The sequence below is a fragment of the Hyaena hyaena genome, unplaced genomic scaffold (assembly GCF_003009895.1).
Source record: "Hyaena hyaena isolate Hyena2069 unplaced genomic scaffold, ASM300989v1 scaffold_211, whole genome shotgun sequence".
In the NCBI taxonomy this organism is placed as follows: Eukaryota; Metazoa; Chordata; class Mammalia; order Carnivora; family Hyaenidae; genus Hyaena; species Hyaena hyaena.
The window spans coordinates 1,537,709-1,563,660 of NW_024080847.1; the positions used below are offsets into that span (position 1 = coordinate 1,537,709).

The 25,952-nt window shown below is 50.4% G+C and overlaps 2 protein-coding genes across 3 annotated transcripts; both read left to right on the forward strand.

Annotated features, from left to right (window-relative positions):
• The first annotated feature begins 238 nt into the window (after positions 1-238).
• LOC120238701 (natural cytotoxicity triggering receptor 2-like) lies at positions 239-10,573 on the forward strand. Its single transcript, XM_039242610.1, has 6 exons — positions 239-771; positions 945-1,271; positions 2,344-2,419; positions 3,712-3,830; positions 5,562-5,668; positions 6,553-10,573. Exons 1-6 carry the CDS (start codon positions 711-713, stop codon positions 6,799-6,801), a joined length of 939 nt encoding a protein of 312 aa, XP_039098541.1. The 5' UTR covers positions 239-710; the 3' UTR covers positions 6,802-10,573.
• Positions 10,574-20,299: 9,726 nt separating this feature from the next.
• On the forward strand, positions 20,300-24,851 carry TREM2 (triggering receptor expressed on myeloid cells 2). Of its 2 annotated transcripts, none has more exons than XM_039242599.1 (5): positions 20,300-20,456; positions 21,858-22,208; positions 23,628-23,718; positions 24,375-24,628; positions 24,725-24,851. In XM_039242599.1, exons 1-5 carry the CDS (start codon positions 20,417-20,419, stop codon positions 24,739-24,741), a joined length of 753 nt encoding a protein of 250 aa, XP_039098530.1. In that variant the 5' UTR covers positions 20,300-20,416; the 3' UTR covers positions 24,742-24,851. The 2 variants fall into 2 exon arrangements, with proteins under 2 accessions (XP_039098530.1, XP_039098532.1); XM_039242601.1 differs by having other exon boundaries at positions 24,435-24,628.
• The last annotated feature ends 1,101 nt before the right edge of the window (positions 24,852-25,952 follow it).

A 25,952-nucleotide genomic window follows, 5' to 3' on the forward strand; every position in this document is an offset into this window, starting at 1 on the left:
TACTGTGGTCTTTGGACAAATGCTTGGGGAGACTGGGAGCTGGGGGCCTCCAGCCTCCCCGCCCCCAGCCTCTGCTCCTTCTATATCTTTTTCTCCTCCCCACCCACCCCTACCTGCCAGTTATGCCCCCAGTTTCGTTCTCTCCCTCCCTTGCTAGAATATTCCCTGATTCCCGGCACCTTGGTTCCTGGAAATGACTCTCCCTCTCTCTTCTCCCCTGCCCCTCCAGTCCCACAGCCCCCCAGCTCCCAGGCAGGCCTGGACCGGTCGCCCGGCACCTCCAAAGCATCTCCTGTGTCAGTCTCCTTCAGTGAGGGCTTTCCTGGGTGGGAAGGAAGTGGTCCGGTAGAAGGGAGAAAGAAATGAGAAATAGGTTCTGATTTCACCAGTGACTTCCTGGGCTTTCGCAGCTTTCTACATCCCCACCCCAGGGGTGACAAAGAGGAAGAGGCTGGGCAGGAAAGAGCCAGCGGTAGCTGCAGAGTCCCCCGGAGCCTCAGTCCAGTCTCGGGGTCGAGGCCTTTCCGGGCCCACCTGTAGCACCTGCAGCCGGAGGGTCCCCTACTCCGAGGCCTCCCGCTGCCCCACTGGGGTGCTCTTCTTCTCCCCGGACCAGCTAGGGGGGCTGTGCTGAGTCCCCTCCCCGCCCCCAACCAGAGGCTCCCTGTCCTCAGGGCTTCTCTCTCCCACCCCAGCTCAAGAAGTGGGTCATGGCCCAGGGGGCCACCCACCTGCTGCCTGCTTCTGTCCTGCTGATGCTCCTGGCCTCAGGTGATGCGGACAGAGGGAGGAACCGGGCAAGAGGAGGGGGAGGTGGTGGCGGGGGAGGTGGGTCAGAAGGGGACAGGGGCAGGGTGGGGCTGGGGCCAGAGGCTGCCTCTGGGGCCCTCTCTGAGGTGGAAGGTGCCCATCTGCAGACAAATGACCCGAGAGTTTCTTTTCAGGCTCCTGGGAACAGAAGCTACTGCATAAACTGGAAGGGCAGACAGTCTCTGTGCAGTGCCCGTACCCGTACTGGCCAAGTTCGAACATGGTGAGAGCCTGGTGCAGGTACTCTCCAGAAAGTATTTGTACCATTTTAGCCACCCACCACCCCAGGCTCCCGAGAGTGTCGGAGCCTCGGCACTCCATTCAGGATGATCCCAAATCAGGCTACTTCATCGTCACCATGACTGAGCTCAGGGTGGAAGACTCCGGACTTTACGCATGTCTATTCTACAAATCCTCCGAGACCTTCATTCTCAGAAAAATCCGTCTGGTGGTATCTCGGGGTGAGTTCTTGCCCTTCTTCGCGTGGTCCTCAGCCTTCCTAAATCACAGGGTGTTAGAGCTGGCAAGGACCCTAAAAGCATTTTCTTCATGGCGCTCACAGCTGGGCAGCAGCACCCTTTGCCCAAGGTCACCGCTGGTTTCAGGCAGAACCTGCAGAACTCTGACTTGCTGGCTCAGCTGGTTCTTTCTTTCCCATCACACGCATCTCTGAGCATTTTTGTCGCTGCTAATGAGACTCGTCGACTGATTTGTAATGACTGTGAGGCTCCCTCAAGTTTGACAAAACTGGCTGATGACTGGGCCATTCCTGGGCATCCTGACTCTGGACCCCAACCCCTAACCTTCTCTCAAAGGGTTGTGCTGGAGTCCCAGGAAGCCGGTTGGGTTAAGAAACACAGACAGGCAGGAGGCAGCTGGCAGCCAGGCAGACGTGGGGCTTCGAGGGTGAGGCTGGGAGTGGCACCGGCCAAGGGCTCCGAGGACATGGGTCCTCACCCTGGACCTGCGCCTTATAGTCAAGAGACCATAAGCCTCAGATGGGGAGATTGACGGGGTTCCCCATCGGAGCCCCCAGGTGTATTTCTTGAAAACGTCAGAGTTGCGAAGGGTTAGGATGGTGGGTGGTAAGGGGCATAATGGAAGCATGTTGGATGGTGGCCCCGTGAAGGGAGGGACCAGGCCAACTGGAGGAAGCAGTAGTATGGATTCTCCTGACGACTCCCCAGAGGAGGTGATACCGCCCAGGCCTTAATGAAGGAGGAAGACTTTTTCTGGAAGAGACAAAAGTGGGGGCAGGTGGAAGGGAAGTACTATGGGTGGAGAGTACATGACATGTTGAAAGAACACAGAAAAGACTGGAATATATCCAAGTGATAGTGTGATCCTAATCTAAAGCCACTTGCACTGTGGCACTTTACCGCGAGGGAAATCCAACACCACTCAGGGTAATACCCCCACTTGGCCCAGGGCCCTGTGTGGGCCTATCTTCCCCAGGACCACAGGCTAGAAGTGGGGGCCCCACAATGTGGGGCAAACACATGGGAGTGCTCCTCTTACTGTCATCTCTTTCAGCTTCAACCGCACTGACCACCAGGAGCACCAGTGGGACCACAGCCTGGACCTCTGCCACCAGCCCTGCCATTGACAGGTACTGTCACCTGCCTCCGGGTCCTCCCTGCCCTCCACTTCTTCCCGTCCTTGGCCAACTGTGCCAAATGCCTTTAGCTACCTCATGCTTACAGACACCTGGCTTTGGGGGGAGGGAGGGATGGGAGTCAAACAGTTTGCTTCAAGTCACTTTGCCTCATTGAGCCTCAGTTTTGCCATCTGCAAAATGGGGCCAATAACAGTCTCACCTTACAGCAGGGTTGTTTACCTTGGGCACGACTGACGTTTGTCGGGAGGGGTGCCCTGTGTGGCAGCATCCCTGGGACAGCAACAGCACAAACCTCCCTGAGACCACCCAGTTGTGGCAACCAAACCAAAATGTCTCTGGACAATGCCAAGTTTGCCTCGCGGTGGAACCGCCGTCCTACAGAGTTGCTGTGCGGATTAAGTGGGATTGTGTCTGGCCCAGTGCCAGGCCTGTGACCAGTGTCTGCTTCCTTAGCGTCACCCCTCTTCCAGCCCCAGGCGTCCTGGAGAAGGGTGCGCTTTGTCGTCACAACCTGTGGCCTGATTTCTTCTCTACCCCTGGCTGCTGCGTTCCAGGCCCCAGCCCCTGGGACTGACCTGATAGCTGCTTTCTTCCAGACTCCTTCCTCCCCTGCCGTCTCTGCAAACACCATCACTACGATGGATGGGAACCCCCGGGCTCTTGCAAACAACGATCCCTTGCTTCAAGGCAGTACGCTCAGAAACTAGGTGGAGCTGGTCATGGAGCTGAGAGGTGTCCCTACAGCTGCTGCCCCCGGGGCTTACGGCTTTGACCCTTGACGCCCCTGGGACCCTGCTGTGGTATAAGAAAGCCTACTTTTGTGTTCTGCCTATGACTGAAGACAGGCCCTGTTCAAATGCGTTTATCACATGGCAGAGCTGTGGGTCACAAGACACCAGTGCTCTCTGAGAGCTGAGCCCGTCTCACAGGCAGGCTGAGGTGACAGGGACCAAGAATAGTCTAGGGGAGCCTGGGGGAGGGGTGAGTGCAGACCCTGCAACAGAGGCCCAGGGGCAAGTGCGGGGACAGCAGCCAGAGAAGGGAAAAGGAGCAAAGACAGCGGACATCGGAAACATTCCCCATTCACAGAGGAGGAAACATAGCCCAGGCGTGGCCAGACGTGCATGGCTTACGGGGCAGAGTCCTTGACCATGGGGCTGCCTCCTGGCCAGCTCAGGGGGAGGGGCTGTCACGAGCAACACACGCATGGGGGGAGGGGTGGCTTCCCCGCAGAAGGTTGGCTCCCACTTTCCTCACCCGGCTGGTTGTTCTTTATTCCAAAGCCCCCAAGACAACTGGCGTCTCATCGTTCCCAGCACCACGGTGGCCATCGTGCTGCTGCTGCTGCTCACCATCCTCGTGATCCTGTACTTCAGGAAAACCCAAGGAAACGCCGGGAAAGGTAAACCCCGGTGCTGGCTCAGAGCAGACCACCGAGGGCTTGGCCATGAAGTCTTCCTGCCCGCGAGCCATGAGGACAAGGCTTATTACGCCCACTTTACCACCAAGGAAATTGAGACTTGCAAGATGAGGTGGCCCGATCCCCTGGGTTCTCTTGCTTTGCCAGAGCAGCGGGCAGGATCATTCTCTTCAGAGGCTCAAGGTCAGCTCCCTCTAGGCCTAATTTGCCTAAAGTTGGGCTTTCTGGTATCATGTTGGGATCGTATAATGTGCCATCTTTTTATAGGTAAGGATTTTATTTTTTTGTTTAAAAAAAAAGATATATTTCTTTTGAGAGAGGGAAGTGCAAGCAGGGGGAGAGGTGGAGAGAGAATCTGCACTGACAGCGCAGAACCTGACGAGGGGCTCGGTCCCACAAACCGTGGTGAGATTAAGACCTGAGCCAACATCAAAAGTCAAACGTTTAACTGACTAAACCACCCAGGCGCCCCTATAGTTAAAGATTTTTAAACAAATTTACCTAAAAGACTTTCTGGTCAATGGTATTGGTTTTTAACTGTCACTATTGTTTTTATTTTATTTATGTTTTTTAATTTTTTACTGTTTATTTATTTTTGAGAGAGAGAGAGACAGAGTGTAAGCAGGGGAGCGGCAGAGAGAGAGAGAGAGAGAGAGAGGGAGACACAGAATCTGAAGCAGGCTCCAGGCTCTGTCAGCACAGAGCTTGATGCCGGGCTCAAACCCATGAGCAACGAGATCATGACCTGAGCTGAAGTCAGATGCCTAACCGACTGAGCCACCCAGGGGCCCCTGATTGCCACTATTGTTTTTAAATTTTGTCTTCCTAAAAGCACAGGAAGGACTTTTTAATCTTCTGAGTTGTAAGTTTTTAGCATTAACCACCTGTCATGGCATCAGCATTTTGTGCATGGCTTATCATATTAGTACCCTTAGGTGGTTCCTGTTTTCGTGTGTGTTTGGTTTGTTCAGCACATATGTGCTGTGTATTTATTAACCATGTAATCCAGTGCTGTGTCTGTTGACAAGATTGAAACGTGGAAGCAGGTCAGGGTTATGTTGGACCTCATTGATTTTAAGTTTTCAAGCTATAAAAATCCTAATGTAGTCATGGATTGTAAAATTTTATATACGTATTTTTCAATCCATGTAAAGTCATAGTCAATACTATTTTTATAAAATAAAATAGAAAAGCAAAATGTTGCAGTGGTTTGTACACTGGAACAACAAATATGTTTTCATTGGACTTTTAGGGGTGTGTGTGTGTGTGTGTGTGTATGAGTGTGTGTATTCGTATATGTGGGAATAAGATAAAATGTTTCTCATTGTGGCTCTTGGCCCGAAAATTTGAAAGGTGTTACAGATAACTTCACCAGCAAATAGATTATTTTCTATAGATGTTAGATGTTTCAATTTGGAACTTTCAGTGACTGGAGTTAATTAAGCTTACCAGTTTTATTCAAATGAGCCACAGGCCACCAGCTTGATTTGCTCCTTATCCCTAACCTGTGCTCCGTGGACACTCCTCTGCACTTGCTGGGCCCCCAGACCTCGCTGCGACCTTCTGGGCAGGGTGGGATTTCTGGGCCGGGCCCCAGCCCTTCCCGCGCCAGGGTCCCCTCTGCCCTGAGGGGTCCTTCACCACTCCAGCCTTCCCAAGAGACCAGAGCCTAGGGAGAGGTCCCTGCCCCAAACCGGACTCTTCTCTTCACAGGTGAAGACAAATTCCACATCTACGACAGCATTTCGGCCCAGAAGGAACAGACCACTGAGCACAGGAAAGACTCCTCATCAAGGCAGAGGCCATCTCAGCTTTCCTGGGTATCCTTGTTGTTGGTGTTCTTGTCTTTTTCAGCCTCCCAGCTTGTGGACTTGGAGTTTCTGTTCAGTCTGGACTTGCAATCACTTGTGACTCCTCATGTTGCCTCATCTGCATGTACCCATTGCCCCATATTTTCCAGTTCAAACTCAAAGAGAGAAGTTGGCTGCTTCAGCTTTTGGCCTTCACCCCCACAGGAGACAGCTATTAATGGGAGTCTATCTCATGGGTCCAGAGCCAGCCTATGATGGCTGCCATCAGTCCAGGCAGCTAGGGGGAAAGAGGTCCCATGGTAAAAGCATGGCCCTCTACGTGCCCTGTCATCGGGAGCTGAGGGCCAGGCTGTTGCCCTTGGGTAGGTCTGTCTTGTCTAAAGATCTAAGACTCGCAGAATCGCAGAATCGCAGAATCGCAGGATGGGGAGGATCTAAAGCTATCTGGTTCAACCCTCTATAACGCTGGAATCAACTCTACACATGGCATCCCTACCAAGGGCTCTTCTAGCTCAGTGCTTCTCAAACTTGAGTGTGCATGAAAATCACCTAGAAAACGTGTTCAAACAGAATTTCTTGGACCCCACCCCCAGAGACTGACTTAATAGATCTTGGGTGGAATCTGAGATTTTAACAAGCTGCCAGGTGATGCCAGTGCTGTCGGTCCCTGGATCATGCCCAACATAGCCTTCCTTAGCCTATTCTTAAACAGTTTCAGTGATGGAAACTCTGCTGGCTTCAGCTATTCCCAGAGGGTCTGCAAGCTCCATACTCTGCCCCTCACCTTATCCCTGTCTCTGTTTCCCACCCAACTCTGGGCAGCCTGGGGGCCACTGACCAACCATTCCCAGCTATGATCTGTACAATGAACATCTTTCTTCTTTGATTCCCAGGGCTCCAATCAACAAATGGGCTCTGATGAGGATGCTGGGGGCATTTGCTATGCCTCACTTACCTACCTGAGCCACTTTGGCCTTGAGGACTCCATCTATGTCAACACCCACCCCAACCCAAGGCCCATGCCTGACCGCCTTCTGACTGTGGAATATGCCAGCATCGCTGGAAACAGACCCCAGCTCTCCAAGTCGACTGCCCTGGAAGGGGAAACTCAGGAGCTGAAGGCAGACTTCACTGGGCAGTGAACACTTAGCAAGTACCTGCGAGGCATGGGGTTGCTCTACCAGTGATATGGGGACTTCAGTGGGACAAAGGTGGTCCCAAACCAGGAAAAGGTCATCCCTTCCTACAAAGGAGATGAGGAAGGGGGAGGAAAGAAAAGACCTTATCACTCCACAGGAGAGAAGCTCTGAGTCTAAAGGCTGTGATGGGCGGGCTCTGGGGCCCATAGAAGGGGTTTCTAGACACCTGCCTGCTCACCTCCCCAGGGCCTAGGAGGAGGGCTATTAGAGCAAAGACCAATTAGATAGGGTTTGGATCCCAGTGCCTCTGAGTGACCCAATCTTCGCCCCCACTCTGTGACCCTCACTTCCTTCCTGACCAGGGGCTGCGAAATCCTGACATACTGTGCAAGTTCCTCTTTGGTGACTCTCCTCATGACAGCCCTCCTCCATCCCCAACTACCTCTCAGGACCGCTAACCCAGGCTGGAAAGTTCTACCCCTCCACTCCAGCTCCTTCCTCTCCTCCCGATTTTGATTCTCACAAATGACCCTGCCAGGACATGGGCAGTGCCCACCATTCAAGAGTCTCTCCTAACCCCTGGCCTTGCTGGGTGGGAGCAGGGAGCATGGGAGCTTCCCTCCCTATATTGGCCCCTGCAGCTTTGCTGGACCTGACCTGGGCTCCCCCACCTTCCATGGAAACCATCATCTACCCTGCTAGCTGTGTCTCCAACAAAGCAGGCTGAGGGCCACCCCCTGCTTTGCCCAAGTACACTTCTACAGGACCCTTATGGAAACAGGGCCCTTTTAAAATTCTGTGCCCCCAAAGAGTGACTCTGAATTGTGGGAATTCCAGGCCATGGGGGCAGAAGGTGCTGTCCTACCATGTCATGGGAAAGATTGCTTGAATTATCAGTTCGTCACTTCTCAAGAGTGACTTTTAAAGATCATCGAATCCAACTGCCAATAGGAGACTAGGTCCGTTCTGCAAAACCCCAGTGAGTCATGCAGTGTCTGTCCCAATCTCTTGGAGGACAGGGGATTCGCTGCCTATTGCTCAGACAGCTTGTGTGTGAATGGTTTTGTCAGACAGGAACTTGCTTGCCTTCAGTCACAGTGAGACATCAGCTTTGCCTCCAGGATGGGAACTGAGGCTGTGGCTCCTTCAGGGCCAAGAAAGGAGAGCGGTTGGAGAGGGCAAGGGTGGGTGGTCTGAGGTCTGGCAGGCTGAGGTGTGATGACGAGGTCTTCTTCAGGAGGAAGGCAAGTTATGCTTGTCACTCGTGACATCCCAGGTTCCCAGTGTTGAGGATATGGTTCTGTCCCCAGTTTGTGGCTGTTCAGAACACTCAGGAACAACTCCGAGTTGAAGGAGGTGGAGAACAGGATGCTCTGAGCATCACCTTGGCTCTCCAGGTCTCTTCCTTGTCCCTTCCAGTGTCCCAGATTTGACTACTAGAGGCTGGGCACCTGCAGTATCCTAACCTCCCACCCTACCTGGCCTTGCTCTGAGAAGGCCATTGGCACTGACCTACGGCCTCATTAGACCTCTGTTCTTCATTGTTCTAGGCTCCTGAGCCTCTTGGTCTATATTTTAGTCTACATATCCACCGGGGAAGCCCATCTTCACCATGGTCTTCTCAACTCGGGTATCCTGGCTACAACGCCATGAGCCACCCCGGAGGTCAGGCTCCTTACGCACTGTCCAAACCCGAAGGCTTTACTCAAACTAGGGACCCTGGAGTTAGAATCATTATACAGTATTTATAAGGGGCCTGCTGCCCGCCAGCCATGGCTCAGAGGTGGGGATACAGTGATTAATCTAGTAAGCCAACAATTATGGAGTGGTTCTTATGGCCACATTCCTCTACATACATTAAAGGCTTAAACAACCCCATAAGGTAAGTGCTTTCCCTTCATTTTAAAGATGGGGAAATTGAGGCACAGACAGGTTAAGTAAATTCCCAAAGTCTAACAGCTAATAAATGGTGGGTCCTAGACCAGAAATTTTAGCCACAGTGCTTTCTCGTCCCTGTTCCTGTATGCATGCGCGCACATGTGCAGCGGGTAGATATGTATGACAAAACAGTAACACCAGGCAATCACAGCTAGAGCTACAGAATGCTAATGGTGCTTGGGGGAGGTGGGAAGCATGACTTTTTTGATAGAACTCCAGGAGCCAAGAGGGGATAGTAGGGCTGTGGCTGATGTAGCTGGGGAGTTTGAGAAGAGGGATTCTTAATTAACCAGTGTCCCCAGATAAAAGGCCCAGGTCCCTCCTGCCCACCCTTACCCCGGGGTGGAGGGGGGGTAGGACCGCCCCTTCTGTCACCACCAAAGGCCCCAGGGCACCTTTCAGGGCTGTGACATTGGGAATGTACACCTTTCCCTATCTCAGCAGTGATGTGGTAATGGTAGGTGAGGCGCCCAAGACTCAGGCCCCACAGGAGGGTGCTGCTCTTGGACCTTTGGGACACCAGCAGACTTTAGGCACCATCCTTCCCAAGACGTGCCACCCAATGCCAGCTGGGTCCTCCCTTCACCTTCCCCTCCCCCACCCCCCACGCTCTTTAGGCATGCCACACAATATGTCAACATTTTGTTCATTGACGTATCTGTTTTCCGTTTTGGTTGGTGTTTCAAGCCACTAAGGTTTGGAGTAGTTTGTTTTGCAACAATAAGCATTCGAAACGAATAGCCGAGACAAATTTGAATAACAAGTCCATGGGGAAAGGAGATGGTCTTACCTGACTGGAAACCGAGACTCAGGACCACAGTGTGATTTTCTTGGAATAGAAAATCGACCAGGGCAACAGAATTGGGGGGTGAGAAAACAGACCTGTGTACAGATGGAAACCTGATTTTTGCGAGAGCGGGCATATGAATCAGGGGCAGAGGAGAGAAATATGCCATGGTCTGAGTATAACCATCTATCCATATGGGGAAAATACAAAATTAGATTCTCGCCTTAGGTTTTTTTACACAAGAACGAATTCCAGGTGGGTTACAAATCCCCGTGTCAATAGCTGAACAATAAAATGTTTAGACAAAAATGTAAGAGTTTTTATGACTTCAGGGTAGAGGAATATTTATTGAGTAAGACATCAAAAGCACAAACCACAGGGGAAGTGTGGTGCTTGGCTATATTAAAATGCAAAACTTGAGTACAAAAAGAAGACATCAGAAATAAAGTGGAAGGAGGAGCGCAGACAGCGAGATGGCATTTGCAATGCATATCACTGATAAAGGCTTAGCAGCCAGAATTCATAAATCAAAAAAGGACACACTATTTTGAGTGGGCAAATTATAGGTGAAAAGAAAATCACACCCAAGAAAATTAAAAAATAAATCAGATAAATAATGGTTAACTTCATTAGCAATCAAATAAATTCAAATCTCAACTAGAAACATATATACCCAGTATATAGGTAGAGGACTTCAAATATGTCTATAATGTTTCATATGTAGATACAGATGTAGATATAGATAGATATAGACATAGACATATAGATATAGATAGACATAGATATGGATATATAGATACATACCTCACATTTTTAAATTCTGAGAGTTCATGACAATAATCACAGACAAAAACCTAGTTCTGTGAATGAATTTAGGCACCCCAAGTCGCATTTTCTCTGTAACAATAAAACCACCAGGTATGTGCTGTTATTGGGTTCCTATTACATCAGGGGTTATGCAACATAGAAAAACAGAAAAAAATGTAAGCATGGCATGTTATGTAAATTTTGATGTTAAGTAAGTCTACCATTAAATTATTTTTTCATCGATGTTTATTTATTTTTGAGAGACAGCGACAGAAAATTAGCAGGGGAGGGGCAGAGAGAGAGGGAGACACAGAACCCAAAGCAAGCTCCAGGGTCTGAGCTGTCAGCACAGAGCCCGACGTGGGGTTTGAACTCACGAACTGCAAGATCATGACCTGAGCCACAGTCAGTCACTTAACAGACTGAGCCACTCAGGTGCCCCAGTCGTCTATAAAATTCTATCCAATGCCATGTAAGAGATAACATAAACTTTTCACTTCCTAGATCTGAGTCACTTTTCCCTCTTTTTTTTCTTCTTTTTTTTTTTCATTTTCAAATACAGCAAAATATTAAGATTTAACAAAGTTGGTCATAAGGACCCGTGTTAGTTATATTAGTCTCTGTACCCCTCTTGATGCTTAAAATATTTCTTAATTTTAAAAAATAGCTTTTGCAACAGTCCAAGCAACAGGTGATGTAGACATAGCCTAGGGTGCTGGCCCTGAGAAGGGGGCTGGGGCTGACTCTGCCCAGTTTGAGGGGAGAGCTAAGGCCACTTGGGCAGCAGAATGCAGAGGGGGTGGCTGCCTCTGCCTTGTGTGGAATGTAAGGAGGAGGAAGGAGTCAACACACAGAGTGTAGAGCCTGTCTGATTAGGAGAAGCCTGCTGGCTGAGGAGATCAGGACTTAGGGTCACTTGCCGACTCAGAGAAAGGTAGCCACAAGAGCTCTGACTTTTGAGAGAGACTTTTGTTTAGCTGCTAAGAGAAAGATGAGGATTCAAGGAAGAAGACACAGAAGAAGCCACCAGAAAGAAATACTAGCATTCCACAGGGGCAGCTAGCTGCTGTAACAAAAATCCCCAAGAAAAGGTTATTTCTCACTCCTGTCACAGCTCAATGCAGGTTGGTGAGGAAGCTGTGCTCCACACGGTCATTTGGGAACCCAGTTTCCTTCCAGCTAGTGGCTGTGTCATCCTCTAGCCCCTCACAGGCCCCCACTGGATCCTCTACATCTGGGTGGCAAATCAGAGGAAGGAGAGATCACTGATGATTGCATAAGATGTTTTAGGGACCAGGGCTTCCTGGGTGGCTCAGTCGGTTAAATGTCCAACTTTGGCTCAGGTCATGAGGTCATAGCTCGTGAGTTCAAGCCCCTCATTGGGCTCTGTGCTGACAGCTCAGAGCCTGGAGCCTGCTTGGGATTCTGTGACTCCCTCTCTCTCTGCCCCTCCCCCGCTCATGCTCTGTCTCTCTTTCTTCCTCAAACATAAATAAACATTAAAATTTTTTTTTCAAAAGAAGTTTTATGGGTCAGGCCTGGAAGGGGAAAACTATAACCTCCAGAGCCCAGGCCCTTGGCCACCTCGACTGCACGAGAGGCTGGACAGAAATCATCTAGCGCTCTTCTCCGGAGGAAATAATTTAGGGACCAACTACTTAACCTCTTCCAATAGTCAAGACATGGTAAAATAAAAGTTCTCTTATATATTTAAAATTTTGTTTTTCATGTTTATTTTTGAGAGAGAGAGAGAGCACAGGGGAAGAGGCAGAGAGAGAGGGAGACAGAATCTGAAGCAGGTTCCAGGCTCCGAGCTGTCAGCACAGAGCTCCATATGGGGCTGAAACTCACAAACCATGAGATCATGACTTGAGCTGAATCAGGACACTTAACCAACTGAATCATCCAGGTGCCCAGTGAAATAAAAGTTCTTAATGTAAATTCTAAATCCCAGCATAGCTTCCTTAGGGTCAGAATCTTGGCCGGCCTTCTTTTTCTTTTTTCTTTTTCTTTTTTTTTTTCTTTTATTTATTTTTTTTTAATGCTTTTTTTTTTTTAATTTCTAGGAGACAGAGAGAGAGACAGCGTGAGCAGGGAAGGGTCAGAGAGAGGGAGTCACAGACTGAAACAGGCTCCAGGCTCTGAGCTGGCAGTCAGCACAGAGCCCGAAGCGGGGCTCGAACCCACGAACCGCAAGATCATGACCTAAGCGAAAGTCGGATGCTTAACCGACTAAGCCACCCAGGCGCCCCAACCGGCCTTCTTTTTCTTAACTGCTACTATCTCTTCTCCTGCCTGAGCTTCTTTCTCTCTGGAATCCTTACAAGATTTCTCAAAACAAGCCCCTTCTCCCACCCACTGTCACGGTCATATATATAACAAATTCCTAAGCTAGACTTGATGAGGGTCCTTTCAAGGAGCTTCATTCAAGGAAACCCAAGCTAACACCAACAAAAAGTCATCAAAACAATCTGAAGCTTTACTCTGTCTTTCAAGGAAATGCACAAGTCCATATTTATCTGGCTGTCAATAGGGGGCAGCTACTGGCTGGCTCAGCCCCAAACCCTCAGCCAATCTCTCCTTGACCCAGTTTTCCTGGCCCATGCTGGGAATATGTTTTCTTCAAACATTTTAATGTAAGGAAAAGTAAGTTTACTGCAAATTGCTTATCACAAGTTGCCAAAGTTGGCTCTTAGAAACTCTTTTAATATCCATTAATGGGACGCTGATTAAGAAGTTACACTACACTGACACCAAGAAATAGAGAGATGTTGAAATAGAGAGGTGTTCTGGAGAGATTAAGTGGAAAATGCCACAAAATAATACATCTAGCATGAACTCCTTTGTGTTCGTGTCTCCGTGTGTGACCATAGCAAAAAGGCTAGATGAACAAATACTAAAATATCAGTTGAAATTACCTCCGGGGAATGCGATTAGAGTGGAGGAAAATTTCACTCAGTAAGATTAGGCAGACTGGCTCTGGAGCCAGACTGCTTGATCTAAACCTAATTTCTACCTTTATGAGCTGTGGGGCTTCAGGAAAGTTATTTAACTTCTCTGGATCTTGGTTACCTGGAACAAAAATATTACCTACCTCACAGGTGATGACAAAACACATGTGCGGTCCAGCACACAGTAAGCATTCAACAAATTCTTATCTTTTTTTTTCTTTTTTCTATTTTTTTTGTTTTTATTTTGTTTTGATTTGTTTTGAGAGAGACAGACAGACAGACAGACAGACAGAGACTGTGAGCAGGGGAGAGGAGCAGAGGGAGATGAAGAGAGAGAATCCTAAGCAGGCTCTGTGCTGTCAGTGGAGAGCCCCACGTGGGGCTTGAACTAAGAAAACTGTGAGATCATGACCTGAGCCGAAATCAAGAGTCAGACTCTTAACAGAAAGAGCCACCTAGGTGTCCCATCTTGTGTGTTTTAAGTGGTGGAATTATGGACAACTTTTACCTTTATAGAGTTAATTTTTATAATTTTCACATAACACTTAATTGAATCTAGTTTTTAAAAGATTTTTTAAATGCGAAGTACATTTTATGTTGCTATTATGATAGAAATAAACTCCGTCTGAATCTTTGCTCTACGCGAGTGTGGCAGGTGACCTTGGGGGAAATTGCCTGTGGCTTGCAAGTGCGATGTTTCAACGGCACAGAAGTATTTACCAAGGAATTGTGGACATCACCGGTGTATTTAATAACGCCATTTAATAAGCCTTTTATCTTGCTATAATTTCGATACTAGGTCTTGAAAAATTACCTGATTTGGGGCGCCTGGGTGGCTTAGTCGGTTAAGCGTCCGACTTTCGCTTAGGTCATGATCTCACAGTTCGTGGGTTCGAGCCCCGCGTCAGGCTCTGTGCTGGCTGCCAGCTCAGAGTCTGGAGCCTGTTTCAGTCTGTGACTCCCTCTCTCTCTGACCCTCCCCTGCTCACGCTGTCTCTCTCTCTCCTAGAAATAAATAAAAAACATTTTTAAAAAATTACCTGATTTAAAAATTTCTGCTTAAATTTTTTCTTTAATTATCAAATTTTGCAGCAACGCGTTTATCTTTAGGACCGTTTTTGCTTTCTACTCTAATCCAGGCACAAATGATAACTCTGGAGCGCCTGCGGATTGCCTGAAAATGTAGAGTACTTGTAAGAGGGTTTCGTGGTCAGATAATGTTAGAAAGAGCTGATCCAGATGTACACTGGTCTCAGAATTTACTTCCTTGTTGATCCTTGACTGCCCAAGGTGCTCTGGGAGTAGAGGGAGGGACTTGCGGGCTGGCTCAGGCTGGGGCATTACAGGGAAACAGCGCCGCCATGTGGGGTCCACTCAGTGCTAGGGGTGGGAATCGGCCCTAATCGGGAGGAATTTTTCTTTAAGAAAGGCTGCAATTGTCTAATAATCCTCTTTTATTTTTAAGGCATTATGTTTCTAGCCATGGCAAGACTCATCTTCAATTAGCAGATCCCTGTGGTCCAAGCCACGTCCACCCTAACGGACATCCTCAACTCACACTCAGAACAGGGGCCCAAATGTGCCTTTCTGGCTGAGATGACCAGAAATGTCCCCAAACTCTCTCTGATGACTCACTTGGGGGTGTCCCTTCACTCCCTGAATCCAGGGTATTGTCCTAAAATCCTGCCAATGCAGATTTGCAATATCAACATCACTTCAGCATCTGCAACAAAGGAGTAGTGACTCCTGAGCTCACCTAGCATGGAGCTGGCAGATGGTAGGAGTTTGGAAAATAGGTGGAATAAATGAATGTGCGCCTGGGAAGAGGGCTCCAGGCTCTTCCACTCCCTGGGTGAGAGGGAAAGGAATGCCTGGGAGGGGGTGGTTGTAGACCAAGTTCCTTTCCAGGAGCAGGCTGCACGCACAAGAGGGTTCAATTGCCCATCATTTTATTTTATTTTATTTTTTTAAATATTTTTATTTATTTCTAGGAGAGAGAGAGAGACAGCGTGAGCAGGAGAGGGTCAGAGAGAGAGGGAGACATAGACTCCAAAACAGGCTCCAGGCTCTGAGCTGGCAGTCAGCACAGAGCCCGACGTGGGGCTTGAACCCACGAACCGTGAGATCATGACCTAAGCGAAAGTCGGACGCTTAACCGACTAAGCCACCCAGGCGCCCCACAATTGCCGATCATTTTAACAAGGTTCCTACAGAGGAGTGGACAAGGATGAGGGTACCACCAAGGGATGGCTATGCATCCAAAGACAGGGAGTGTTAACACCCCAACTTGAAAGAACAAGGAGAGAGAATTGTGATCCTGGAGCCAAGTGAGAGTGGCAGCCATGGAGGAGGGACCACCAATTGCAAGGCCGTCACTGTGTGAGCCGTGACAGACATGGAGGGAGTAGGGGAAAGTAAGTACTCCAACTCATTTCTCCTCCTAACTGCCAACCCCCTGCCTGTAGCTCCCTTCCTCTAGACCCAGGAGTACTCAGCCAGGGGGCTAGGCGCCGGGGCAATGGAGTGCAGAGGGGCAGCCTCCCAGGGGCAGAGCAAGACTGAGCAGGGATAGCATGGGGCAGGGGTGCGGATAGGAGTGGAGAGAGGTCAGTAGGGGAGGGGGGGTCAAAGGCAGCAGAAAAGTCAGGCTAGGAGGGCTGGGACGAGGCCATTTGTGTCTTCCAGTGATGGGACTCAAATGGGCAGCTGAAGAATGTGAATAACAAAGCTGTCACTAAAAAATAAAAAAAAGTATCTGCACAGTGAAGGAAACGATCAGCAAAACTAAAAGGCAAATGACAGAATGGAAGAAGATATTTGTAAATGACATATCAGGGAAAGTGTTAGTATCCAAAATCTATAAAGAACTTATCAAACTCAACACCCCAAAAACAAATAATCTAGTGAAGAAATGGGCAAAAGACATAAATGGACACTTCTCCAAGGAAGACATCCAAGATGGCCAACTGACACATGAAAAAATGTTCAACATGACTCATCATCAGGGAAATACAAATCGAAACCACAATGAGATACCACCTCACACCTGTCAGAATGTAACATTAACAACTCAGGCAATGGCAGATGTTGGCGAGGATGCGGAGAAAGAGGAACGCTTTTGCACTGTTGGTGGGAATGCAAACTGGTGCAGCCACTCTGGAAAACAGCGTGGAGCTTCCTCAAAAAATTAAAAATAGAACTACCCTACGACCCAGTAATTGCACTACTAGGTATTTATCTGAGGGATACAGGAGTGCTGTTTTGAAGAGGCACATGCACCCCAATGTTTATAGTAGCGTTATCAACAAGAGCCAAAGTATACAAAGAGCCCAAATGTCCATCGATGGATGAATGGATAAAGAAGATGTGGTATATATATACAGTGGAGTATTACTTGGCTATCAAAAAGAATGAAATCTTGCCATTTGCAACTACATGGATGGAAGTGGAGGGTATTATGCTAAGTAAAATTAGTCAGTCGAGAAAGACAAATATATGACTTCACTCATATGAGGAATTTAAAATACAAGACAGATGAACATAAGGGAAGGGAGGCAGAAATAATATAAAAACTGGGAGGGGGACAAAACATAAGAGATTCTTAAATATGGAGAACAAACAGGGGGGGTTGTGGGAGCGGGGATGGGTTAAATGGATATGAGGCATTAAGGAATCTACTCCTGAAATCATTGTTGCGCTACATGCTAACTAACTTGGATGTAAATTTAAAAAGAAGCAAATTTAAAAGAAGCTGAAAAAAATTACCAAATAAAAAAGTAAAAAAGAAAGCAAGTCCACAATAATGAAAGGGCCGTGAGCAATGGATGGGGCAGTAGAGACAAGTGAGAGGCTTTCAGGACAGGTGGGTCTGTGGTGAGGTAAGCATGGAGGGGAAAGTGGGGGGGGGGGGCAGGGGGGTTGGGGTAGGATCTGAAGACATGGGAAGAAAGGGGATGGGTGAGAAAGTAGCTCTTAGGGATCATCCAGGGAAGATAGACAGACAGCCAAGCAGCCAGATAGGATACAGGGGAAGCCGCCATCTTGAAAATGGAGGATGAAATTCTGGGCTGGAGAGTCAAGAAGAAGGAAGATTTGAGAGAGAAATTATGGGAGAGGAAGGAAAATAATACTAGCCTTTTTTGTTTGTTTGGTAGCACTTAACATCCCCTAGCTTTACACACTCAGATAGTGAAGCCAGCCCAGAGAGTTAAGAAACTTGCCCAAGGCTACACAGCTAGTAAATAACAGTGCTGGGATTAAGCATAGGTCTGTCCGAAGCCAAAACCTGTGTGCTTAACCTCTACTCTGCGGTTCCCGTTTCTGTCCCATCCAGCCTTCCAATCCCCACATTTTGCCTCCAAAGGCAGGCTAAGTAGCCTCCTGAATCCTGGCGGCATCCGGACCAGTCCTGATGCAGCTACATGGTAGATGAGGTTCCCTGCACTTCTCTCTCAGTCCTGTGATGCCCTTGGTGACCTGTGGCAGGTTCAGTGCCCGGGTCCCTGCCTCCCGGCTCCTGGGCTCTCATCCAGATATTCCCTTTGGGCCTGCCATCCTGTAGCCCACCAGCTGCTGCCTGTCTGTGACCTATAACAATCCTGGCACTTGCACTTGAGTGAGTACACACACCCAGACTCCCTGGGAGGTGTCTGCCCCGAAGAGAGGAGGCACCAGCTCTGGACAGGGGCTGAGCTCCCCATCTGAGAAAATGTGAGATGTTAAGGATGGGAGAACTGCCTCCACTAGAAGTGTCAGAGAACGATGGTCCAAATACAAAGAAAGGAAAAAGAAGGTCAAGTCTGAGAAGAGTCGGAGGTGAGGCAGAGGTGGGGGCTTGAGAACAAGGGTTTGAATCCCAGAAGGCTCAGTCAGTTGAGTGTCTGATTCTTGATTTCACCTCAGGTCATGATCTCACAACTGTGACACTGAACCCTGCATTGGGCACTGGGCTGAGCATAGAGCCTGCTTAAGATTCTCTCTTTCCTCTCCCTCTGCACCTCTCCCCACGCATGCGCACTGACTCTCCCTCCTTCTCTCTCTCTCTCAAAAAAAAAAAAAGAAGTATACAGATGGCAAGCACACAATGATAAGATGTCCAGCATCGTTAGCTATTACAAAAATGGAATTAAAACCATAATGAGATATCGCTGCAAAATTATTAGGACAGCTTTCCCAAACCCTGACAACATCAAGTCTTGACAAGGATGCAAAAATAGTACAGCCATTTTGCAACACAGTGAGACAGCGTTTATAAAGCTAGGCACATGCTTACCACATGACCTGGCTGTACCACTCCAAGGATTTTAGCCAAGGAAAATGACACATGTGACTGCACAACATATAGGTACACGAATGTCTATGGTGGCTTTTTTTCATAATTGCCCCCAACTTGAACCACTGGTTCATCAGCTGGTGAACGGATAAACAATGTGTGCATTAGCCATACAATGAAATACAGTTCTGCAGTAAAAAGTAAATGAATTACTGAGAAGCACGACTTCATGTGTGTTGCATACATTATCATAAGTGAAAAATGCCAAACTCAGAGCTACACACCATATGATTCTAGGTATAGGACATTCTAGAAAGGGCAGGAAGCCATAGGAACAGAAAAGTCAGATCAGTGGATGCCAGGGCCCGAGCTGGAGAGGAAGAGATTGGTAAGCAGGGGCACAAGGGAGCTTTTGGGGGGGCTGACAGAGGTGTTCTATATTTGATTGATACATAGATGTATGAATTTGTCAAAAGTCATAGAGGTAGACACCTAATGGGGTGAATTTTTGTGTATGTAAAGGATATGCCAATAATCCTGACTTTATAAAGAGACCACAGAAGGGTACCTATCCAGTGATTTTCAGGTGGCCTCAGACTCTTCATTCCTCACGCCCTTAAGTCAAGACTGGGTAGCTGGTTTGACTAGTTAATATAATATAAGCTATATTCATCATTAAGCCCCATCTCTAAGCACATTCCCTGTGCATACCGTAGATGCACAGTAATGAAATAAATAAAAACAAATCAGCGAGTGCTTGCAGGAAACCAAAGTAGACTCTGATGATCTGTGGATGCCTGTGGGCCCTTCCGGCCCCTCCGGCTACTTCCCCCTGCACGACTGACCTTCCTGCTCCTGGGAATTACCAAATCTCCCTCACCCCATCCCTGGACTCAGCACCGAGAGCCATTTCACACCCTGATGCCTTTATACATGCAAGTCCCTGTGCCCGGATCACCCTTCAAGGGCCCAGTGCCTGCGGGAAAGCACGCCCCCAGCCCTGGAAACTCCAGCAAATGTCACAGCCTGTGTTGTCCCAAAGGTGTGTGCAGGCACAAAATAATGCCCTCGTGCACCGGTGCACGAAGGGGGCTCCCAACTGTGCAGAGGAGGATACTCTTGGGCAGGAGACTGCAGGTGGAAGAGAAAATTCTCCCCCTCATGCAAAGCCCAGCCCCCCAAACCCCCCCCCCCACAACTAGGATCATAGTACTAATTAGTATTTGTTGAGGGCTTATTGTGTGTCAAGCCCTATTCTAAAACACTTTGCCTGTAGAGATCCATGTTATCCTCTCAATAAGCCTACACGCTATTCTTATTCCCACTTTGCAGATGTAAGGACTGAGACACAGAGAGGTTGTGAGGGCGGTGGTTGCACACACAGACTTGAAGTCTACTGCCGCCACACTACAGGGATGTTGGCTAGGGGAGGGGAGGACTAGGAAGCTCTGGATGAGGATCCAGCTGGTCCCTGTCCCTTGCAAAGCTGCAACCAGAGTGTGGCAGGCGCTGCAGCTGGAGGAGGGTCTGAACACAGCAGTGAGGACTGTGATCCCTGGGCTGGGCTCCGCAGTCTTGGACACCGTCCAGCCCCTGTCATGTGGGGTCCCCCTGGCTAGGACGGGCAGGATGGCAGGCTGGCCTCTCAGAGGCTCTTCCTCTCCCTTCCCCCCGCCCCTGACCCCGCAGCCCCTCCCTGAATCATAAAACCAGACCCCAGTCCCGACTATTTCTCAATCCCTAAGAGCCCAGTTCCTGTGGGCAGCACTTGATGCGCCTGACCCTCTCCTTTCCGCAATTCGAGGGAAAGGCGAGATCTTACACAAGGTACCCGGTGTCCGCCTTCCGCAAGGGAAGCCTGACATGGAGCCTCTCTGGCTGCTTATCCTTTCGGCCGTCACAGGTAGGATCCCGTCTTGCTGCTGCCCAGACTTCTCTCCTTCCCCTTCTTGAACATATGGTGGGTGGGTGGGCGGGCGGGGAATGCTGGGCCCAACTCTAAAGGTGGTTGAAATCCTCGGCATGGTCTGCACCCGCTTTTCCCTGCTCGCCCCACATTCTTCACGCTCTCCCTCCCTCTCCAGGAGGAGAACCCACTGTCTGACTCTTCGTGCCCATGGAAGTATGAGGGGCTGGTGACTCTGGCCATATGGAAAAGCAAAGGATTCTGAGTGTGGCACCTCAGGCATTAGCTAGCAGTTGGGGAGAGTTTGGGGGGGCACCGGTAAGAGCCCCGAAAACGATGCACCGCTAGCCCCGGAGGAATGGCAGGGTGGGAGGGAAGAAAGAGAGGAGGAAACAACTCGTAGCTGAGGATGTACATCTTCTGACGTGAGGGTCTTGTCCTCAGCCCTGGATGGGAGATAGGGGAGCTGAAGATTCCCGTCACCGAGCTGGGAGATTGACACCCCAGACTGTTACACACGACTACCTCCTTTCATTGGGGAAGGTGCCTCTTGCTCCCCGAGGGCAATGGGGGGGTGCGGTGGGGAGACGGGGGGCTGCCTGGAGGCAGAGGGATGGATAGGGTAACAAGTGTGGGGAGCACTGTTCCCTCAGGTCTCTCTGGCTCAAAAAGCAGGCCACCGGCCCCCTAATCTTGTCTTCCAAATCTGTTACCATATGGTTGAAGATGGGGTAAGGGAGACCAAGAGAGGGGAAGTCGAGGCAGAGGGCCCCAGATGATTCCCGGGTAGCCCCTGCCCTGGCAATAGCCCGTGCTTTAAGCCTATCTCCCCCACCCCAAGAAGGGTCCTCAAAATAGCAGCCTCATGTCTCCCCCCAAAATAGCTCGGAGATGAGTCTCTCCTGAAAGGGGAACAAAGCCACAGAAATAGGGAAGCTGGGAACTAAAGGTCAGAAGGAGATGCAGAGCCGGGGTCTGCGTGGGCCGCTGCAGAGTAAGCACGAACGGCCGGGGCAGGGAGGGGGGTATCCAGCCCAGACCCGAGGGGGCCACTGGCTCTGCTCCCTTCGAGCCTAGAGGAGAGATCTTGACCCCCCCCCCCATACGATAGGGATAAAATGGATGGAATAGAATTCGAGGGAGCTTCAAGGCTAATGTCTCTGGAAATAGGCCTAGAGAGGGACAGTTACTTCTTTAAAAATGCCCAGCAAGTCCAGCGGTTGTCAAAGCCAGACCCGGGACCTGGGTTTCGTGGTGGGCTGTGCACCGTCTCCCAACTTATATAAGAACCTGAGCTCCTTATGGGCAAGATTCCTGTCTCTTTGTTCACTGCGCACCGTAGGAGTTCAATAAACATTTGGTGAATGAACGAAGAATGAATGAATGTCTCCCCCCCAGAGCTGTCCCGAGCCCACAACGCCACCATATTCCAGGGCATGGCGGGCCGGGCATTGCAGGTGTCTTGCCCCTACAACTCCTTGAAGCACTGGGGGAGACGCAAAGCCTGGTGCCGCCAGCTGGATGAAGAGGGCACGTGCCAGCGGGTGGTCAGCACCCACCGCTCGTGGCTGCTGTCTTTCCTCAAGAGGTGGAATGGGAGCACGGCCATCGTGGATGATGCCCTGGGGGGCACACTCACCATTACGCTGAGGAATCTTCAAGCCCACGATGCTGGCCTCTACCAGTGCCAGAGTCTCTATGGTGATGAGGCCGACACCCTCAGGAAGGTCCTGGTGGAGGTACTGGCTGGTGAGTGGGTGGCTGACGGCACCTCTTGCCCCCCGCTGGGCTGGGACTGTGTCTCCAATGTCTGTGCACAGGATCACCCTCTAGACCACCCTGGGAAAACCCACAGTGCGGATCTTGCACTCCCACTTCAGGGGCATGGTGGGTGGTTGTGCAGGTTGCTCACTGCACAAGGGGACCACACTCCAGCCCTGGCACCCCTCTCCAGGCTGTGCTCCCTGCATCGCTTACAGGAAAGGTTCTGGGCTCTAATTTGCACCAGGCACCCAATAAGCTGGTTGAGCTCCTGCCTCTCTCAATAGCTTTATCCATTCGGCATCCAGTTAGGATGTGAACACTGTACAGTGCTCCTTAAGGAGTGAGTAGTAGGAAGTTTGTTTACTCCCTCACCCAAGTATCCAAAGGACCTGTAAACATAAATTAAGCACCAACCTGGTGCAGAAAACAGCCTTAGGAAAGGACACTGCCCATGCCCCAGGGTGATGTGCTTCACCTCTCTGAGCCTCCGTTACCTTATTTTTAAATGGATGATGATTGTCCTGCTGCCCCCACAGGGCTCCCATGAAGCATCGGTGAGGTGACAGAGTTAAAAATGGTGGGGGTAAGTGACAGCCCACACCCCAGCCTCCTGCTGCAGAGCTGACCCGGGATCCTCATGCCAGGCTTGCCTAGGTGACACAGGGTGACAGTAGGGTCCCCCCGCCACCTCGAGCTTTGCACAGGAATGCCCTCCAGGAAAGCCTTCTGCCTGTGTCTCCAGAACACTATGTATCCCAGAGGAGAACAAATCTGGGGGTTCATGCCCCCTTTCTGACTCTCCCCCTTCCCAAGTCTCCCCCACAACATGGTCCCTTATAGTGGAAATGAGCCATTTGCCGAAGGTTTAAGATGGAGAGGGGAGGGGAGACGATTTTCCCTAGACCCAAACCCCACGGCCACCACTTTTTATGTGGACAAGTGGCAGCAGAAGGTGAGGAGACACAAATTGTCAGCCCTATTAGGATCTAAGCCGCAGCCAACTCCCAAGAAGGGGGCAGGAAAATAACATTATAATAATAATACTCCATTGCTGGTGTAGATCGCTTGACAGTTCACAGAGAACTTTCAAATACATCCTTTCATCCATTTGACCTTCCCAAAGACCACGTGTGCTGGGCGGGTGGGAGTAGCAGTTTCGGAGCTCCAATGAGGTGCTAAGTGCCACACAGGACGCTCTCACTGCATCCTGCAACACTATTATAAAGAAGGTCTTTCTACTCTCCCACTTAACAGGTGAGGAGACTGAGGCTCAGAGAGGTTAATGACCTGATCTGGTCCAAGCCAGAGCCTAGGGGGCCTCATGACACCGAGATGGGTTCTCCCACTGTGAGTGGCTGCCTCAAGGAGGAGGGGCTAGAAGCTCATAGGCTCTGTCTCCCACAGACCCCCTCGATCACCTGGACCCTGAAGGTCTCTGGGTCCCTGAGGAGTCCAGGAGCTTCGAGGGTGCCCAGGTGGAGCGCAGCATGGCCAGGTACAGAGGTGGGGCAGGCTTCCACCCTGTGGAGCCCAGACCTGGGATAGAGGCAGGGGTCCTAGAGCGACCAATTCCCGCACAATTAGAGCATGACAATGGGCCTGGAGGTGGTCTGTAGCAACACCCCTCTGACCAGCCATTGTGTGTTGGCGTGGCCATGGCAGTGGTTAACATGTTGAAATTCCTTTTTTATAAGCAGCTGCTGCTCCAAGACTCCTGGTCAGCCTCACATTCCTTCCCTGGCCGCCCTTGGACATCCCCACGCTGTAGCAACAATAAAAGTTTTAGTACAAAACTAGAACCCCCCCCCCCCCCCGCCCCCTGATATCGGCTCCTTTGGTAGGGCCAGAATCAGCTCTGATTGGTTCATTCCTTTGGTGTTGAAATATTGTTAATACAACCATGGAGTGCACATGTGCATGTACACACACACACACACACACACACACCCCAGACGATACTATTATGCACAGCAGGAAACTGCCCAGCAAAGGAAGGTGATGTGTTTAAACATAGTCGGCAGGTAGATCTGTACCTAGAACTCAGGGGTCCTGACTACAGGCTCTCCCAAGCCTCACCCCAGGGATGGTGCTGGGTGGGGAGCTCTTCTAGACCCTGAAAGCTCCTGGTGTCTCCCCGTTCCTTCTCTGTAGGCAGACTGCTGTGTGTAGGCCACCCCAAGGCCTCCCTCATGTCTTCCTTGTGTCTTCAAGGAGTCTCTCAGAAGAGGCTACTCCCTTCCCACCCACTTCCATACTCTTCCTCCTGGCCTGCATCTTTCTGGGCAAGCTTTTAGCAGCCAGTGCCCTCTGGGCTGCGGCCTGGCATGGGTGGAAACTGGAGGCGCCCCGGGCCAGCGGGCTGGACGGTAGCCATGACCCAGGTTACCAGCTCCAGACCCTGACAGGTGAGCGTGAAGGGCGCAGTGGTGGATGGGGGTGGGCTGGGCAGGGGTGGCGAGCTGGGGCTCAGAGGGGCTGTGCGAGCACTCGGTCGGTTGCAGGGCGAAGAGGCACATGAGAGAAGACACATGGGAAGAGAGGCCCCGGGAGAGGTCCGCTGGAGCCGCCCCAGCTGCACACCTGCCCCTCAGCCACCAAGAGTCCTGGTTCTGCTTTGGCGAAAGGCCACCCTGCTCACACCCTGCTTCCCCTGGTCCCTGGGAACAGAGGGGTGGGGGGTGTGTGTGTGTGTGTGTGTGTGCGCAGGCACACCGGGAAAGTGGAAAGGACATTCGCCAACTTGTAGACATTGGTTTATTAAACACTCTCACAAATAAATCCAAGATTTCTCTTTTGCTACCAGGCTAGGAGAATGAATTTGGATGAGGAAAAGATAAAAGGTCAGCCATCTTGGGGCCTTGGGTCTCAGGCTACTGCGTCACTCTGTTCTCCTGGCCTCCAAACTGCCCATCTTTTTCTTTTCCCTCGCGCCCTTTCCTAGGTCTAATTGCTGGATCCTGCCTCCTCATCTGGGGTTTCTCTGGCATCCAGTCTGGCGCCCCCTCCTCCACTTGCCTCCTGCCCATCCATTCCCGAGGACCATTGTGGCCCACCTCCCCCACCCATCAGTCCATCTAACTCCCAGCTGACTCATCCATTGGCTTCCCCAGACCTCTGCTTTCATCGTGCTACTTCCCTCCATGGAAACACCCAGAGCAGGACTCATGGAGTGCAGCACACCAGAGCTGCGAACTACTGGTCTGAGCCCCTCACTGCACAGAAGGGAAACTGAGGCTTACAAGGGAAAGACGTCTCCCCAAACCCCTAGTAGAGCCTGGAAGTGCAAATTTCACTTTGTGTTCACACTGCCCTTTCCTCTAGCTCAATCCTACTCGTTTATTCATTGATTTGTGCAACAGATATTTTCTGTGCCAGGTACCGTTCTGGGCGCTGGAGACAACCGAGAACCAAACAGGCAAAGATTCCTGCTCATACAGAGGCCCGGGCCCAGGGGAGGGGAGGGAGACAGACACAACAAGTGAGTCAGCCAGCTGGTAAGCTGGAAGGCAAAAGCGCCCAGAAGGAAATGGCCAGCGAAGCCGGGCTAGGCGCACTGAGGGTGCACAAGGGACAGGGGTGATGTAATTTAGCGGGCGGCGGAAGGAGCTGGCAGGGTGAGTGGGGGGGGAGAGCACCAGGCCAGAGGGACTCATTTTTCCCCCAGCACACACACCACTGTGGACCGAGTGAGGGGAATGGGGACGCAGACTTACCCAGGGAGGGCTGTGG

Excerpts from the sequence above, each read along its gene's own strand:
- LOC120238701 (XM_039242610.1), top strand. The coding sequence starts at position 711 with ATGGCCCAGGGGGCCACCCACCTGCTGCCTGCTTCTGTCCTGCTGATG. Across the intron at positions 2,420-3,711 it reads ACCAGCCCTGCCATTGACAG|CCCCCAAGACAACTGGCGTC; the intron begins GTACTGTCACCT and ends TTTATTCCAAAG. Across the intron at positions 5,669-6,552 it reads GGCCATCTCAGCTTTCCTGG|GGCTCCAATCAACAAATGGG; the intron begins GTATCCTTGTTG and ends TTTGATTCCCAG.
- TREM2 (XM_039242599.1), top strand. The coding sequence starts at position 20,417 with ATGGAGCCTCTCTGGCTGCTTATCCTTTCGGCCGTCACAG. Across the intron at positions 20,457-21,857 it reads TATCCTTTCGGCCGTCACAG|AGCTGTCCCGAGCCCACAAC; the intron begins GTAGGATCCCGT and ends TCTCCCCCCCAG. Across the intron at positions 22,209-23,627 it reads CCTGGTGGAGGTACTGGCTG|ACCCCCTCGATCACCTGGAC; the intron begins GTGAGTGGGTGG and ends TGTCTCCCACAG.